Here is a 17,603-nt window from a genome sequence, read left to right as displayed (position 1 = left end):
AGCTGACTGCACAGAGAAGTCGCATTGCTAAGCGCAACTAGGGTTGGCACAAAGATGGGAAACTGGGGCTCCTGCAACAGTCTCTGTCCTGGGCCACCTTTCCCAAGTGCCAGCCCAGATCCCCAGGCTATGCCACATTCAGCTGCTCTCTTTTCACATGCCAAGGCAGGACACGAGTGTGTACCAAGCTGCCCTCGATTGATCCCTTTCCCGCACTGCTCTCCTTTGCTCAGAGCCAAACCTGGCTACTTACCTGACTTTTCACCCCCTGCAGAGCCAGTCTGGACACCAGCTTCCACCAGCCATTCCTACCGGCACCGCAGAGCTCCAGCAGTAGCTGTAATGGGTATAAGAGGCAGGTGATGTTAGGGAGACAGGGTGCTTTAACACCACTGGGTGGGGGGTGGCAGCTGGGCCTGTGTGCTTTGTTAATGAGCAGTCTCACTAATAAGCATGGACATGCCCCACCTGTGCTAATGGCCCCCCACCATCCCCACCTGCAGCCACTTCTGCTGATGCCTTCCCACCTCCAGCACCCGTCACTACAGCCCTCGCTTTTGGGGCTGGGAGAAGCCTCCCCTTGGAGCCCCAGTCTCTTGGTCACTGGTTGTGGTGGGACGCACCGAGCCCAGGGCAGACCCTGGTGACTGCAGTGGGGCAGGGGAGATGTCGTCTCCATCTGTCCTTGCCGATGACCATGGAGCATCCTTCCAGTTCCCGTCCCCACCCTCGATGTCTGTCTGCTGTTCTGGTGGAGATGGGGGGGCAGTGGCAGGATTCACGGTTCCTGGGGGGCCCTGCGGCGTAGCAGAGGTGGCCTCACAACGGGGGTGGCCCTGCCTCGTCAGCCTGCAGAGCCGCACGGCTGTCACCGTTCAGCCAGCTGAGCTGAATCCGAGTGATTGCACAGCTCCCATCCGCTGCTCTGTCCCATCCCACGTCATTGCAAACAAGTCCGTCTGTCCAGCAGAGCAGTGACAGCTTCGTGCCATTACCCTTCACGCACCCGGGGTGCCTGGATTTGCAATTTCTACCTCTAAATGCCAGTTAGTTAAAATGAGGGAGGAGAGATGGAGGGCAGGATGCCTGCCAGGACGGTCTGGGACCAGAAGGTGCCGGAGGGTCTGAACCCAGGCCATGCCCATTTTCTGCAGAATTAATCCTGGGGAATGTGTATGGGAGTGCTGGGAGAAGGAGAGGAGATGAAGGCTCTGGTAACAAATTGCTGTAGAAAGAGTGGGGGCTCAGGCTTTCCACACAATCAGCCAGCAGCAGATCAAGCATCGGAATCTAAATAAATATTTACCCTCTAGTTCCTGGTCTCTATAAATAGGCGTATGACACAGTTGCCAGTTGGTACTTTGAGATCGCTGCAGTGAGATTCGAGCAAGATGAGAGTATTCCCAGTCACGCAAGCTCGCGCGTACCTGGCTGACCCGATGCTCTGCGCACAAAAGCACGCTGCTGAAGCTCTGTCCCGCGCTGTCGCTGCCTCTCCGTGCAAGTAGAGGTTAAACCTGAGCAAAAGATAAATGGCCCTAATTAGAGAGCCAGCTGATCCTGTAATCCACTTTGTGTCCTGCCCCAAAACCAGATCAAGCTCCTAATTAAATTACCAAAAAAAATTAAGGCCACAATATTATTGAAGTCTTTGCCTTTGGCCATTGAAATAGAATTGACCCTAAACCAGAATCCAAGATCTGGTAGCAATCTAGATCTAGATCTGGTATTTGAGACAAGTACCTCATCCCTAAAACCGGGTCAAACTCTGAACCACCCCGCGGTTTGCAGAAATGAAGGGTTTTCTAGTTAACTTGCAGGACAGGAGATGAGAGCGGGCAGGAGCTGGGAAAGCTCACTTGTTTTTATCATCTTAATTTTTTTAATAAAAATGGTTCGCTCCCAGGCAGGTTCCCTTCATGTGGGATGCGTTTGGAGACTCAGCCCCTGGCTAAGATCCAGCACGCTGGCGTCGCCGTGGCAGGGACACGCTTCCTCCCGAGGGCCTGCTCACAGCCGTTCGTCTCACGCGTCATTTCCACCACTGCTGTCCGGGATTCCACGGGGGACCTGGCTGCGTGGACACAACCGAACTGAAGGAAGCAGACTTTGATCCCCCAGCCAAAAGGGGACCACGTGCAGCAGTAAAACCCCACGACCGACACGAATGGGCACCAGCACCTCTGACAGCAGGAGGGCCTTTGTGGCAGTGCGGCGAGGATAGCTTGCAGCAAACAGCTTACGAAGCCAGGGTTTTTTCCCATCCTGTCAATTGGCAGCCAGAGGTGTGGGTTCTTCTGCAATTCACTCCTTATTCCCAGATCTCCCTGACTTTCCCTGAACGATCTCCATGAATCGTAGTGGTCTGGGCCAATTCAAGAGAAGACAGCCCTGGAGGTACGTCCATCCGTTACACCATGGGACGGGACGAGCTCGTTCCAGCAGACATGGCCGTTCTGACGTGTGCGCGGCTGGGCTCTGCTCGGCTTCCCTGGCAGCCGCACAGCTTTCTGGATCAAAGCTGGAGTCTGTCCAGGTATCAAGAGCTCTGGCAGAGCGGTTTCATGTCTGCACTCAATATACCATTTAGACATACCCTTATCATCCGATGGCTGTGGGGAATACTGCAGTAATTCAATGCCCTTGGATGGATCACTGTTGTAAAAGGAGGAATCTCTTCTATTAAAGTTAGAAGACCTGATTCAGCACAAAGCAAGCAATAAATTCCATTTTCTACTTACAGCAGTCATTGAAGGAGACCAAACCGTAACACTGTCTTTATGGAAGTCACATTTCTAATTCAGGACTCCTTCTCTCCAAAAATGCCCCCACATTTGCTTGAACCACGTCTCTGCCCGTCAACTTGTTCACCAGAATAGTCCAGGGAAGTGCCCTGGCATTTACCATGTGCTGATTGTGCTCGTCTGGGGGGATTTACACCCGTGATTTAGGTGGGGTTGTTCTACATTTATTCTGCAGAACCTGGACCAAAGGTCAGAAAGCTGAAACTGGATGAGGTCTACATGGCTCCGATGACACCCGCTTTGAACTCTATGGCAGCACACAAGGAGCACAAGATGTTTCACAATACTTTTTTTCTTGCGGTCGTCTCGCAAAAATCTGTAGCTAAACAATGGCAACACATGCAATGACCACAGCCCAGCTGCATTTCCTTAAAAATAAAGCAATCCTACCATCGAGGCACCAAGCAGCAGTGCTTTGCCAAGGCAGCAGGGCAGCTTTCTAAGAAGAAACGAGTCATTTTTAGCAGCTGGCACATGTGCGTGAGGGAAAGGCAGACCCATAAAGGCAGCACAATTCTGGCACTCTATAGCTTGTCCTGACTTTGAGCCTTGCCTTTAAAGCAATTCACAGATGCTCATTGTGTTACTTGCAAGCAGTGTCACTCCTGCTGCATCCCCGTCTTTGTTACTCCCTGACGCAGGTGATGTCAGGCGAAAACGGTGCTGAGCGTCGTGCCCAGCAGAAGCACTGTGCTCCGTCCCTTCCAGGCTTTGCAGCTGGCAGCTCCTCTGCTGCTGAATGGAAAAACCAGGCCGCTGCGGAGGCTTCTGCTGTGACGAATTAGTGTGGGCCACCACGCCAGGGGCAAAGCCACCGCCGTAAGAACCACTCCGGCTGCGGAGGAACGGACCTTCAAAGCCGCCAGAGAAGGGCGTCGGGAACGGGTGCTGTCATCCGCTCGCTGTCCCCGCCTGGAAGGTGCTCGGATGGGAAGCATCTGCTCTTCGCGACTGGCTGCAGCCTTCGGCAGAGGGTGCTGCAAGGGGCAATATTCACTTTACTGACACATCTCTGCGTCTGGGAGAAAAACAAAGAACGACTCGCTAACAGAAAAACCAAGCGGAGGTCCTAAATAACACCAAGGTTAGAGCTGTTAAGAAAAGGATGCGCACTTCAGAACAAATAAATGAAAAAAACCCAACATTTGGCACATCTTCCAAATGTTGCGGTTTCTCTTCCTTTAATAATACCTTGGTTTTCTGCAGAATCTTTACCTTTATTTTCCCTTTGCTGGGAATTCCCTCTGGACCCTGCATTCTTTCACTTTTTCACTTTCTATTTCTGTTATGACTGAAGAAACACTGAAGAAAAACATAGTTTTTCTCCTAACAAAAACTTCCTGAAGCATTGTTTTGATACATTTTGACAGATTCACAGTTCTCAGAAAAAATATTTAGACCAAAAAGAAACAATCACTGAAGCTTTCCCCCCTAGTGAAAAGGGCATTCCCATTAAAGGAACAACAACGAGACACCGATGGAAGTTTCTCAGCCAATCTAATCTTGGCCTGAACTGAAAAAAAAGTCAATAAATGCAGATTTAGAGGTAATGTTACCTCCCAGGTCATGTGGAAACCTTGAATTAATAAATCAAGGTGGAAATCTTCCACTGAAAATCCAAGGCAGCTGGTCCCTTTCTTCTTCATCATCGCCAGCAGTCAAAGCCTCGCAGGCTGGCTGACGCCCTCCTCCTCCCCGGGCAGAGCTGGTTTCCAGCCCTCTGCTTCCTCAGCCCTGGCCTCGGCCGCCCCCGCCCCTGGAAGAGCCCCGGGGAAGGACCCCGGCCTCCCCTCGCCGCCCGCTCGGCAACGCCGCGCCAGGGGTTATAAACCCGCGCCAGCGGCTGAGCGAGCCAGGCGGCGCGCAGGGAAGGGCTATGCCAGGAATGGGGCGTCCAGCCCACTGGAGTTCACCTCTCCATGCCTGTTGCTGGTGCTTGTCTTACTTTCCCAGCTCGCTATCTGAATCACCCGGCTGGGGAAACATCCGAGAACTCTTCCTATAGTTGCAGAAAACACAGCTAAGGGTCCAGAGGTCATCTGCTGGTGTTTTAAGGCCTCGGGGAGGTACGGCTGCCCCTCAGCTTCTGCCTTTCCTCTGAAAGCACCGGCAGGGAAAGCCTCTCCCCAGTGTTTTCAGAACTGGCGACCATCCCGCCCTTACTGCAAAGCCGTGCCTGGCTGGGAGCCTGCGCCGGTGCAATTTAGGGCACATCAGCACATGAAAGTGAACTCAATTTAAGTGAGAGCATCACTTGAAACTGCAATAGCTTTTCTCAATTAACTCTGCATGTAGGAAAGACCTTGAAACGCATTTTAAACTGCTATATTAAGGCATGTTAAAATCCTTTGTGAACCTTATTATTCTGGCTCACTTTAAACCCGATACCCCGATCTGACATTAATACAGGGGCTGCATCATGACTTAGTAAGACGTAACTTATCAGCTGAGTTGTGATAGCACTTAACCCACTGCAATACAACACCCTGCCAGTGACTTTCTACCATTTCTGCAGCTTTTTTTTTCTGATGCGAGGGCTGAGTCCTCGGGACAAAGCGCCAGCCCCCTGCGCATCCCCCGGTGCCATCCTCGCGGGCCGGGAGCCCCGCATCCCGCCGTGCACCTCGCAGTATGCAGGGACGACAGGGCACGGCGCGGTCGGGGATACCAGAGTTACGCGCTCGCTGATTTGACTGCTGCGGGTCAAAACTAGTGCTAGCAAGTACTCTAGTAAAGCAGGTATTACTGGTCACGGTAGCTGAAGGCAAAATATTTTATGTCACATTAGTGCTGGGCTGGGTCTGTGCCCGTGGTTAATTAAAGAGGCTCAGCTAGACAGTGGTAATTTGTTAAGCTGCATAACTAAATTGCTTGCAATCATCTGCCTGTCCCCACACTAAGCTGCTCCTAACATGAAAGGAGGCGCTGAACTGCGTCCGTTAAAATTTATTCTTTTGGCTACTGAGGTGCAACTTCTGCAGGCAGATGAGACCGAACCATTCCCCGAGGGTTATCCCGTGTGGGCAGCCCTGCACGCCAGCCCCACCAGCTCTGCTACTGACAAACAGCAGCCCTATGCGAAGCCCCAGTATTCAAAATTTACCTCGAACCTCAGCCTGCGCCTTGGGCTCCCGGCTGGCCGCCGACAGAGCCCTGTGGGATGCGGACCCAGCCGCGGGAGAGCCCGGCGAGCCCCCGCGGGCGGTGGCAAGGAGCTGGGGAGCGCCCGGGCCTCCCTGCGGGCCCCGAGAAACGAAAGGCTGAGCCCCAAGAAATGGAGGAGCTTCCCGCAACAGAGTCTGTTCCTGATCAGCCACAATCGGCCCGGCCCGAGGAAGGATCTCCTGCCTTACAGAAGAGCCAGCGCCCGGTGCATCCAGGCGCAGCAGTGTCCTGCAGGCGGTACATCTTACCACACTGAAAACTGGACTTCAATCCTAAGAAAGATCTGTTTTGAAATTCCCTCTGGTGGAGAGAGGGTGGAAATTCAAGCTGCGGGGTTCAGCTCACCGAGCGATCCCCATCCAAGTCTTGAGGGGCTGCGAGCTCTTGCGCTGCCCCGCTCCGGGCCACCGCACAGAACACAAACAAGCGACAACCTGGACATTCCTATTTTATTTCATGCTATCCGGAATTTTTATTTCAACATAACTGAAAACTTTTAAAGACAAGTTTTTATTCATTAGAAATAAAACTATGGTATTTTTTTTTTTAATGGCTTTCCTTACCGAAAAATGAAACGTGTTATTTTGCAATGTCAAGGCCGGCAGGTTTGAGTTGTTCAGAGGATGGCGAATGCCATGAAGTTTCCTTCCCGGCCACCGCCGCGTCCTTCGCGGCAGCTCAGCGAGCGCGCTTGCGCTCTGACGGCGGCAGACAACCCAGGACGCCGTTACTGCCGAGGTAAATCAGAGGAGCTCCGCTGGCTTCTGAGGAGCGCTGCAGATTTATGCCAGGAGCTGACCCGGCGTCTCTATTTTCAAAACGAGGGCAGATTGAAATATGCTGTTTTTCAATAATATATTCAGGTTAACAGGGCTTTTATATTTGGGCAATTAATCTTGCATAGACCGAGAACCTCTCGGGACAACGTGCAAAGGTTGCTAAGAAGAGGAAAACAAACACAGTTGTGTAACTCGGTTCTCCCATGTCTTTCCTTTCATGAAAACACATTGCAGTGATACGGCTCTTGTCTGAATCCCAGCAGTAATATTACTTTAATAATCAGAAGCATACCAAGACGTAGCATCGAAATGATTTTACTGAGAGGTAGTATTACCTCATCTGGTATTACTGTAAAATGATCCAAACCAGAAATATTGAGACACAAATCTGTGGTAACAGAGGAAAACCGATCTTGTGCTGGGGAAAGTCTTTCCGGTTCATTGCGGGACCGCTCCCCGCCGCGGCGCGGGCCCACAGGAGAGCGGGAGGCCCGGGCAGGCACACGCGCTTCTCTCCGCGTGCTTGTGCCCGTGCTAGATTTAAAGTCACTCTGGGTCCCCGTGCTGACCCCTGGTCAGTGCCGCCAAAGGCTCGTCCCAAACCTGATCCTCGTCTCTCTGTGCTCCCGCTCGCTGTCTCTTCTGCACATCTGCCCAGCAGCCCTGCCGCCACCTGCCAGTGTCTTCAGCTTCATCACTACCTAATAAACACCCTAACAGATGCGATCCGGGAGTCCAGACCGGGGAGATGGACCGCATCGTCTTGCTCAGGAAACACGTCTGCCCGGGCAATGGCATCCAGCCTGCTGTAATCCACTTCGGGCAGATCTGGTACATATTATCCCATTTTTCCATGTACCTCCCTGTCTTCCCTTCTCTCTTTCTTTGCTCTAAAGCTCGGGTAAGGCTGATACACAACTTTTAGGCCTGTAATTGCCTCTGCTATTTTTTCCCCCTTTGCATCTGCTATTCCCCAGTCAGGCAGCGTCATCCCCAGCTTCACAGATGTACCGCGATCCTTGTGATTTGACCTTGGGAGTTTTTAATTCTTCCAGCATATTAGACTCTAAAATGGCTGGGGAATACAACTGCTATCTGCCAAGCAAGCCAGTAATCGTGGTTTTGTGCTCAAGCCCAGGCAAGGGAATACCACCAAGTAAAAACCGCAGGAGTGCTGCTTGCTGACCGCGTTGCCAAAGCCCGGGGAAGGCAACGCCACCAGCAGCCTGCACGACGACGGCTGCCGCGGAGAGGGGGCTGGCTGCGATGGAAACCATTCGGTCGCGCAGAGTAGCCGCATCGTTGCATGACAGAAGTTTCCAATCGCAAATAGCAACAGCCTGGGAAAGGATGTGCAGCTGGCTACTGCTTGATTAATGCGTGCGGCATCTGTTATTTCAGAGTGGCAATTACACTATATAAACACACCACTGCAATAGCAGTGCATTGATTTATGCTAGCTGAAAATCTGTCCCTTTACACCGTTTTTTTTTTTCTTTTTTCTCCTCCCACAAAAAATAATTTCCTTCTGAGCCCAATAAAACAGAAGATCTCATTGGTTCTATGTTATAACAGCAATATTGCATTCTGCTAGGAACCAGTGATTCTGCCTCTGGCCATGAAATTCAGGTAATGACCCATAACTGAAGTAAATTAGTGTTTAATTTCCCATCCCTTGCAGACAGCTTACTAATGGAAATTGATTTCTAGCTTTTTTCTTTTTCATTTAACATGCTTGTGTAATGTCTTTATTTTAGATTCAAGCGGTTTCCAGTGAGCTTTAGCCAAAAGGCTGGCGGACAGGCGCCCACCGAAAGCATCTGGTTAATCACTGCTGTGTTAAACGGTGCGCGGGGGCCGGCGTGGCAGGGACACGCAGCGAGCTCCTTCTGTCCTGCGCTCGCACCCCAGGACGCACTCTGGGACAGATCCTCGGGTGGAGTAAATCGGCAGAGCTCTCACCACGTAACATGCACAGAGGTCCTGCAGTTACGGACCTGATCCCTTACGCACAAGCTCTTGTACAATTACCCCGTTCATTTGTACGTGACACGCTTTAATTTATAGGTTCGCAGGCCCGGTGCACTCCCGGACAGAGAAAAGGGTTCTTCTCTCTCCCGTGCAGCCACCCTCTGGCCTACGCTTGTCCTCAAACAAGCCAAGAACCTCCGATGTCCTGTCGCGGTGCTGCGTGGACCCAGAAGCCAGTCCTGCCCTCCCCGGAGTTGCTCAACCACCACCGAATCCCCTGTAATTCTTGCCCGACCCTGGGCTCTCTTGTGTAATCTGACAGAGCCACCGGCGCAGGCACACACACACCCTTTTCCTGCTATTTAGGTAAAACTCAGCCAGCAATTTCTTCACTGTATAGCAGCACCAGCATCAGAGACAGCAGCTGGCCTTGGATGTCCAACCCTTTTTCTTTGCGAGGGAGAGAAAGGCAGTAAGAGACGGTAAGGTTTTTTACAGCTCCTACCCTGTTAAGTTATAAGAGCTGCGAGACAAAATGAGGTTTTATAACAGCCTTGTGTTATTTCCAACCCTCGGTTACTTCTGCAGTCTATCAGGTTGGTCTGGCAGCTGCGAAGGAGCTGGGAGGAGGGAAAAATCTACTTTTCCCATTTCACTTTTCTGAAGCACTGCGGAGGAACCAGAACTCAGCTGGTGCTGCTTTACACTTTAAAAGCAGGACTAACAGCTATTATTTTTCTCAGCGTTCGGTTGATTTTCTGGTTCCACAGACACTTTAATAGCGCTATAAATTGTCTGATAAAGGAATTGTTAGTTAGAGATGGTGTCTGGGGTATTTGTTCCTTATTGGTGCGTAAATTGGCTCGTACTGCGGGCGTGCGTTTCTGAAGATGAACGCTTTGTGGCATGATGATAATAATAACAATTAGCATAGGATATAGCAAAGCGTTAATTGTGAATTAAAATCCCGAACAGAGATGCCTGTGCAGATCAGTCCTCTCCTCGTGCTCCCGGTTCTCTGACCAGTGCTCGGAGCAGGGACGTTTGCCTGGGCGAGGGAATTTTCTGTGCCTGCTTCTCTCTCCTTGCGTTGCTAAAAGCCAATCTTTCCCGAGCGCATTTGCTCAGGTACATTTTGCACTTCTGCTGATGGCACAAAACTGCCGTGCTCCTGGCGAATGCTATGCGTTATCGCCGATGAATGCTAATTTGGGTTTAATTCCTTAATGGATCAAAAGGGAAGGCGAATCTGGAGACCGAAGGAAGGAGGACAGCAGACTGGCAGGCTCAGAGCCCTGCAGAGAGTAATGGCAGGGGAAGACACGGGACAGAGAATGAAGTGCTAGATGTTATCCTTATCACAGCTGTCTTGTGTGGGAGCACAGTGTAATTACTAAAGCAAAGGTTCCTTCCTCTTATGCAAGAGGAAGACCGTGAGCAAATTAAGAAACGACTCTCGTGCCTCCGCTTACCTGCCTGCAGAGGTGAGAGTCCACCTCTGCCTGCTAGGACTGCAGGGGGATTAAACAAGGCTCACTGAGCGCTTAAAGCTTGCCGTAAGGATGGTGCCTTGTTACAGACCTCATTTAAAATATAACTCCATGGTGAAAAATTAGATGAAGTCGGAATGGATGGGGTTTTCTGGGCATGATCTGTCTGCGTTTTCGTATTCAGAATTGCGTGCAGAGGAGAGATAACAGCTCTGCTGAGACGCGTAGTCTCCGTGAACGCACATTAGCGTTTGTACGCTGTCTGACTTGGGCATTCGGAGGAGGAATGATAAAAGTAACTGCAGTCTTGTCTTCTAAGAATATAACCACCTTAGCTGAACCCTGCCACATGAATATTGCAAGAAGCCATGAAATAGCAGGGGGGACCCGCTTTGCTGGGTAGATCAAGGGGAAAAACATAACCGTGACAGAAACAGTTGCCCCTGTTTCAGAGATGGGCAGAGGGGAGCCAGCAGCAAAGCTGAATGCGAATGGGCAATTAGAGAAAAAGCTTGAAAGATCAAAGTAGGAAAAAATATCCTTTTAAAGTTATAATCAAGTATTGTTTTTAACTTACAGCAGGCAAAAGGCTACTTCAAGCCACCAAGGAAGGATGTGGGCTTATACTGTTGGTTTTACTGTCCTGCCTCATGTCGGGGGTTTCCTTGGCTGGTTCATTAATCGCAAAGAAATACCTGTTTGGTATGAGAAGCTGAAAAAACCCTCATGGTGCCCACCCCGCAAAATATTCCCTGTTGCTTGGACTGTCCTGTACACTGGCATGGGGTAAGTTCTGCATCCCGCTGCCTCTCTCGTCCTGCTGTTTCTGATAGACAGAAGAGCAGTCATTTCAAGCGCTTGCACTTGCTTTTGGGACATCCCTCGTACCCAGCCCAGCAAGGCATGTCAGGTACGCTTATTCCCAGCAGATGAAGTTCAGCCCGAGCCAAGTTCTGGGCTGAGCTGCTCAGATTCACACTGCAGGCAATGCTTTTGGCCAGGACACAGCCCATGCTCAGCTTTGTAAACAAACGCTAAAGCCAGCCGCTGCCCTGGGGAAGTCGTACGAGCCACGCAGGTACGAGACAGGCGATGGCTTTGAGAGTAGCGGGGGACACGGGTGGAGCTGCCGTGCAAATACGACTGTCCTGCAAACCCCTGCTGCGAAACAATCCTACATGAAAAGACTTTGTCTGTATTAGGGATTTATTCGCTGCAAAACACTGATGTGTTTCCCTCTTCTCAGCTATGCTTCCTACCTGATATGGAATGACCTGGGCGGCTGCAGCAGCAAAGCTATCGTCCCGCTTGGCCTCTACGGGGCTCAGCTGGCCTTGAACTGGGCTTGGCCTCCCTCCTTCTTCGGTGCACGGAACCTGAAGATGGTAATGTATCTGGCCATCCATTCGTCTGCTGGAGGCTTGTTTGCTGGCGTCCCCGCCACATGGGTTTGGGGGTTGTTTGGAGGTTTTCTGACTAGCGTGATGCAACTGTAAAGAGAGCTGCAAGAAAGAGCTTTTGCTCAGATATAGCTCACACCGCACCTGGTTCCAGACAATGGTATCAGTCCCTTCCACCCCTCGCCCTGCTCCTGCCAGCAGATAGCCCACCCGCGCAGAGCAGGGCAGGAGATCAGGGGCTCAGTAGCCCAGCTGCTGCCCCGGCTAGTTAAGGACCCGGGGTCAGAGATAAGTGCCGCGGCAGTCACACCCTGCGCCCGCCAGCAGCGGAGTTCGCGTCCCTGTGGGGGTACCTCAGCAGCGAGCGGCGTGTTGAGCGGGCGCCCGGCGCTGTGCGCTGTTGGGGGTATGCGCGAGGGTGCGGCACGGCAGAGGTGGCGTGTGCCATGTTCCAGAAGTGCTTACCTGAGGTGCCAAGGCCCGAAGGTGACAGAGGTGCAGAGTGGGGCTTCTGTTTCCATCTGAATTTTGCCATTCTGTGGACGAAAGGTACATTTAGAAAGTCTGTCAAGTGGTAATAGCTATCCGTACTAACACAGGCACGTTTCTGATCTGTCTGCATTGGCATTGTCAGCAGAAGAGGGCACTGACCATCATAAACAGTGTATTAATCTGCAGAACTCGATAATGAACAAAAAAAATTAAAATAAGTCTTGGCTCCTGGTGTGATACATTCAGATCTCCCTGACGGGAGTTCAGAGCCAAGGTCCTGGGGTTTAGGATCCCGCTAGGTGACTTTTCAGTGCTAAACCTCCCCCGTTCCGACTCCATCTCCCCACCTTTGGTAGGACGGGTCATAGTCGTGCTGGGGAAGACTGCTGCGCGTTCCCAGGCGTGAGCACCTCAGTCCTTGTCTTCTCTCTGCTGCAGGCACTGATCGACATCCTCTGCTTGGACGGCCTGGTGATAGGCACCATCTGCTCCTGGTACCGCATTAACACGGTGGCAACGCTGCTGATGGTGCCGTACCTGGGCTGGCTGGCCATGGCGACTTGTCTCACAATCCGCATCTGGAAGGACAACCCTGAGCAAAAACCAGGAAAGAGTGAATAAAGCAGGACTGAAATGAAGGTGTTTTGTGAAACTAAACTGCTGATGTGAACCAAGAGCTAATAATTTGGGGGATTCCTTCTCGGACAGGCGTGAGAGCGTGCCTCCTCCTCCCACCTTCGTGATGGTTGTGTAAAAAAAGGTCTGCACCATGCGCCCGGGTGCTCCTTTAAAGTAACCGTGCGTCCTTTTAACCCGGGAACTCTTTTCTCCAGCACTGTTGAGTTTGGGGCTACAGCTGTATGGTGACCTTAATGCTATCAGGTCAAATTCCATTAGCCAAATTAGGATCTCATGGTACCAGCGTAGTTCAGAGTATCGATCCTGGACACCCCTCGAAACTGCCACCGTTTCCCTAGAGAACAGAACTGGTTCACACATGCGGTAAATCCCATCTCCTCTTCTGGGACCAAACAAAATGCCCTTCACTCACACGCACCAATTTTTAAGAACTTACTTGATTTTTTGCTATTTGCGCTGTTGCTTCATTTTCGTATATCACCTGGTTTGTGCTTTATACCATTAACTTTTTATCTGTCAGCTACTGAGCAAGCAGTAATCTGTCTTGTTCTGCTCGTGAAAGGAGACTGGGCACTTTGACTTCTATTTGTGGAGTATCACGCTTCTTGAGTTTCATGCTCTGAGATAAAGCAGCAATGATTAGAATGCAAATGCTTCTCCCACGAGGAAATTTCTCTCCTCCACCTCTGTGTGCTATTCCTCATCAGAAAAGCGAACATGAGTGCCTTTGAAAAAATATATTTTTTTTTAAGTACAGAAACACAAGAGCCTTTGTAAAATTTAAGACCTTGCTCACACTGCCTTGCAGGTTGTAATTACATGATTGGCAAGAAGCTCCCCGCCAAGTCTCTCAGGTGCAGTACAGGTATCTCATCCCAGAGTCTTTCCAGTCCTGAATATTATTAATCAGGACAGGTTAAAATACAAGTAGTTCCAGAGAAATGGGACCATGCCATGACAGAATCGGACACAAAAGGTGCATGGACTAGTCCTTGTCCATCCTTTCTTCCGGCCCTTGCCTTTGATAGATCTGAACCTTAGATATTGCTGTAAACAGAGAATATTTACTATTATTTTTTAATTGATAGAAGCAATGTATGTGAAGAAAAGCGGTAGGTGGATCTTCTTTCTGGCAGCTGACTGTAGATTGAGGAGGGTGGGTATACTTGCAAAGGGTGGGCGTAGGAGGGCTTAGCTGGGGATGTAACATAAATTGTATTTGCTTTTAATAAAACCAAGCCACTTTTGTTTGGAGAATAAATAAATCCTAGTTATTTTTGGTTTTATTGGTTTGGCACTAGGTTTGCAAAAGCTGGGGGGATCCTGTCTGGAGGCCACGGCTTGTGCTCTGGCTCCAAAGGGCAGGGGATCGGCAGCAAGGCTCTGCAGGGCTCCGGCGGCCGGACTCATTCCCGGGTGCCCGTTAAGAGTAACCGGGCTGTGTGGGTTTCGAGCCTAAAGGTCCCAAAGGTTCCTTCAGCCGGGGCACCTGCACAGCGGAGACGTGCTCGCCTGGGGACGCATCCCCGGGGCAGGCTCCTCCGTCACGCCTCACCCAGGCTCCAGGGTAAGGAAGGTAACGCTTGGGTCTGGGGTCCCTCCTGGGTCCCGTCAAGCCTGGTTTTGAGAGATGCTGAGTGGTCCCGGGTCCAGCTCCTGTAAACAGCAGAGCTCGGTGCTCAGCGTGACTGAAAGCTAGGGCCGAGAGAAACAAATAGCAGTAGCTGAGAGCAGTTGAAATTTGTAGCACCTTTCTAAAATTTGGTCATACATCTTGTTCTGTCATTTCCATCCCATCCATTATTTCTCCCTTCTAGCTGCAGGACACCTTTATACAGGACTGCTGCTGCAAGCAGATTGCTGTAACCTCCCGAGTAAAAGCTGCATAAGAACGGGCCATTGAATAGCTGTGGCTGTAAGCAGGAGTAGGACTATGAAGCATGAGCACTGCAAGCGGCACTAGAAAGATCATGAGCTACTTAAAAAAAAATCCTATATATTTCAGGGCTTTATATAACTGTGTGTTACCACTGAGCTTATTTACAGTGATGCCTTGTCTGTGTCTTCCAGAAAGCCACATGCCAAAGGACAGGAAGACATAAATTATTTCTTCCTAAAAAGAAGCTAATATCTGGGCTGGAGATTCAGTCCAGGGGAGCTAAGCATGACTTAGGGCACCTGCACATCGTTAGGCCTGTCCTTTCCTGGCCAGCAGGGCACAGCCCCCAGAAGAGCGATGAGCAGAGCCACCTGGGGAAGCCAGGAGGGATGCGGCACGGCCTTACTGCGCGCTCTGCTTTCGAAAGGGTGAAAAGTAGTATTTAAATCACATTTGGGTTGGTAAGTGACTCTAGATCTGGCTCAGACCTGCAACGTTTTAATAGCATTTCCAAATTAATACATGGATACATATTTGGTCAGCTTTCATAAATTAGTCCTCTTTCCCCTTCTACCCATTTTTTTCTGCAGGTAAAGGAATATCTGGAATTAGGAGTAATAGATTTTTTAGATCTTTTCGCGTGTGCCCCCCCGTTCTCCCAGCCGGGGTGACAGGCTGGCTTGTTCTTGTCTCCACTGCAGTTCCTCTCCCTTCCAGTCCACCTGTCCGTGCACCAACAGCTCCTCTTTGCTCCTCTTTGCTCTTGCAGGCAGCAAAAATAGCAAATGTTCCCACATGTAATATACATAATAGCTTGAAATCAATTGACAAAGTTAAATTCAGCAAAGCACCCTCTTGTATTAATATTTAAAGCATCATTTAGTATATTTGCTATCTAAACAGATACACTAAAACCCCTCGCGTAAAAATAACTTTAATGACATTTCAAAGTCAGCCATCTAGAAAATACCTTGGTTGTAGTGTGCCGTGCAGACCAAAAGCAGCCTCTGCCTTTGCGGATCTGGAGGGGCCCTGGTTCCCATGAGCGCTGCGTAACGGGGCTCGTGCTCCCGCTCACGCGACGGCTGGTAGAAGCACGTGGCCACGCAGCCCTCGTCCGGACCCGTCCCTGTGTTACAGCCAGACCAAAGGGAAGAGGGAAAAACCAAAACAGAGAGGTGCCAGAAATTCAAAGCACGGTTAGGAACCGGGCTGGCTGAAATTGGGGAAATCTTGCCTCTGAGTGAGAAAGGGGATTCCACCCGAGGTCCGCTGTGCGTGAGCTCGGGGCTCTGCTCCCTGCCGTACCCCACCTTCCGAGGGGCCCTTTTCCCAGGGATCCCGAAGGAGCACTGGGGAGTTTTGCTCATGCCAGCATTAACCAGGCGGCAGGCAGGCTGGATCACCGCAGCAGGCACGCAAGGTGCCTGCCCGGCCCCCCCAAAATTAGCTTATGGAATGGATACCACATCCCACCCAGCGTCAGGAACATTCGTAACCCACGACGGGACACGCCGCGGTCTACGTGATTCAAGCAGTGACTCAGACAAAGGCCGTGCATTCGTGACAGCTTTCATGGGGTCGTGGCATTTAGAGAGAAGAGCCACCTCTCAGGTCACCGTGCCTGATGAGGATCCCTCTCTTCAAACCTCAGCCAGTCTTTCCAGAAAGGCCTATTTGATATCAAACTGATCGTTACACTTCATCTTAGCCCAAGGGGCACATCCCCGGCTGCTGGATACACAATATTTGTGCATAAAGAAAATCTTTCTGCCTTTCAGTCCAGCCTCTTTTCCGAAGCCTTGTCTCATTCAATAATTTACCAGCTGTTCCAGAAAAGACTCTGGCTTCAGCAGTAAGGAACTTCAACTGATTTGCTGATGTCTGGAGCTATGTTAAAATATAGAGTCAAATGCTAGAGAGGATTTGCTGCTGTGTGCATGTAAACTTCAGAGGGCTGACTACGGGCCAGCAGCTCTCCCCACCGCCCCTTCGTTAGCACAGAGTATAAATTCCTGTGGCTTCGAGCACCTGCAGCATGGCTGGGGCTGGCCTCCCCCTTCGGCCGCTCCCGGTAAAGCCGCGGCAGAAGCCCGGCGGGAAGGAGGCTGTGCCGCTCGGAGCTGTCGTTATCTTCCAGTTGGGCTTTGAATTAATTGGACAGCCAGCAGCGCCTGCCAACAAAACAGGCTCCATCCCGGCTCTGCAGCAGCGGGGTAATGGGTGTGCGAGGGCTGGGGATCACGGGCCGGGGACGCCCCGGCTTCAGCTGTGAAGATAAGGCAGGCAAGGAGGTGAGAGCATCGCTTATCTCTGCTGCACCGCGGCCCGTGTCAGCTCTGCTGGGGGGAGCACGGGGGGACGTGGGCACCGTCCGGGTCCAGCCCGTGGGCCGCTGCGGCAGCCAACACCAGCGTTTCTTGCCCCTTCTTTTAGATCTGGGCGTTGTGGTCCTGCAGCAGGAGGAGAGGGACAGGTGAGAGCCTCCAGGAGCCGAGGGAAGGAAAGCTGCCTCTGCACATCACTGTCAGAGTGTTTATTTATTTATCAGGTAACGGTAGTTACAGCTGGAAAAAGCAGGAGGGGGATTGCTGCCAGACAGCGTATCTAGGGAGATGTTCCGTTAGTGCCACCAGCTGTCCCCCGGAATAGAGAGCGCGGCTCAGCCATGACTCACGCAGCCAGTGTCTTATTTCACTCTCGCATCTATCCAAAACTGTTCCTCCGGCCCGAGAATGCAATAAAGGCCTCCGTTTCCTGGCAAGGGCTTCGGCAGCCAGGTCTCTCCTGCTGCCCCTTTGCGACCAGGAAAGGAAAAGCCATTTTAACTTCAGGAAAGTAACTCCTGCCGCAGTTAGAACAACAGCGGGCGACCTGCCTGGGAGACAGGTCAAGGCGATACCGTACTCCCTATGTGAGATAATTACTTAAGATGGGGAAAATGTCATCGGATTGTTCAGAGATGCCTCTAAACTCAGTGGAGA

The 17,603-nt window shown here is 51.2% G+C and overlaps 2 protein-coding genes across 5 annotated transcripts in view; one reads left to right on the top strand and one right to left on the bottom strand.

The window, feature by feature from the left end:
* LOC148055283 (uncharacterized) overlaps positions 1-8,016 on the bottom strand; it is a 38,774-nt gene extending 30,758 nt beyond the window's left edge. For both annotated transcript variants that reach the window (XR_015705762.1, XR_015705763.1), the window contains exons 1-4: positions 6,533-8,016; positions 1,744-3,822; positions 1,307-1,517; positions 254-337 (exon numbers count right to left, since the gene is read on the bottom strand). The gene's annotated coding sequence lies outside the window, so the exon portion shown is untranslated. The remainder of the gene's footprint in view (positions 1-253; positions 338-1,306; positions 1,518-1,743; positions 3,823-6,532) is intronic.
* A 217-nt stretch (positions 8,017-8,233) lies between these two features.
* On the top strand, positions 8,234-12,739 carry TSPO2 (translocator protein 2). 3 transcript variants are annotated; one of them, XM_009465636.2, is made up of 4 exons: positions 8,234-9,201; positions 10,789-10,995; positions 11,456-11,594; positions 12,540-12,739. In XM_009465636.2, exons 2-4 carry the CDS (start codon positions 10,823-10,825, stop codon positions 12,720-12,722), a joined length of 495 nt encoding a protein of 164 aa, XP_009463911.2. In that variant the 5' UTR covers positions 8,234-9,201; positions 10,789-10,822; the 3' UTR covers positions 12,723-12,739. The 3 variants fall into 3 exon arrangements, with proteins under 3 accessions (XP_009463911.2, XP_087618453.1, XP_087618452.1); XM_087762327.1 differs by lacking the exon at positions 8,234-9,201 and adding an exon at positions 9,273-10,504; XM_087762326.1 differs by lacking the exon at positions 8,234-9,201 and adding an exon at positions 10,502-10,608.
* Positions 12,740-17,603: the final 4,864 nt, after the last annotated feature.

Source organism: Nipponia nippon, unplaced genomic scaffold (genome assembly GCF_047370975.1).
Source record: "Nipponia nippon isolate SJK-2023a ecotype South Korea unplaced genomic scaffold, ASM4737097v1 scaffold_25, whole genome shotgun sequence".
Taxonomy (NCBI): domain Eukaryota; kingdom Metazoa; phylum Chordata; class Aves; order Pelecaniformes; family Threskiornithidae; genus Nipponia; species Nipponia nippon.
The sequence above is the reverse complement of the archived record's forward strand: the minus strand, read 5'-3'. Positions and strand labels throughout refer to the sequence as shown.

Bases quoted from the DNA above. Each gene is read 5' to 3' on its own strand.
- TSPO2 (XM_087762326.1), top strand. From the start codon at position 10,559: ATGAATATTGCAAGAAGCCATGAAATAGCAGGGGGGACCCGCTTTGCT. The intron at 10,996-11,455 runs GTAAGTTCTGCA...CCCTCTTCTCAG, and splicing joins GTCCTGTACACTGGCATGGG to CTATGCTTCCTACCTGATAT. The intron at 11,595-12,539 runs GTAATGTATCTG...TCTCTGCTGCAG, and splicing joins GTGCACGGAACCTGAAGATG to GCACTGATCGACATCCTCTG.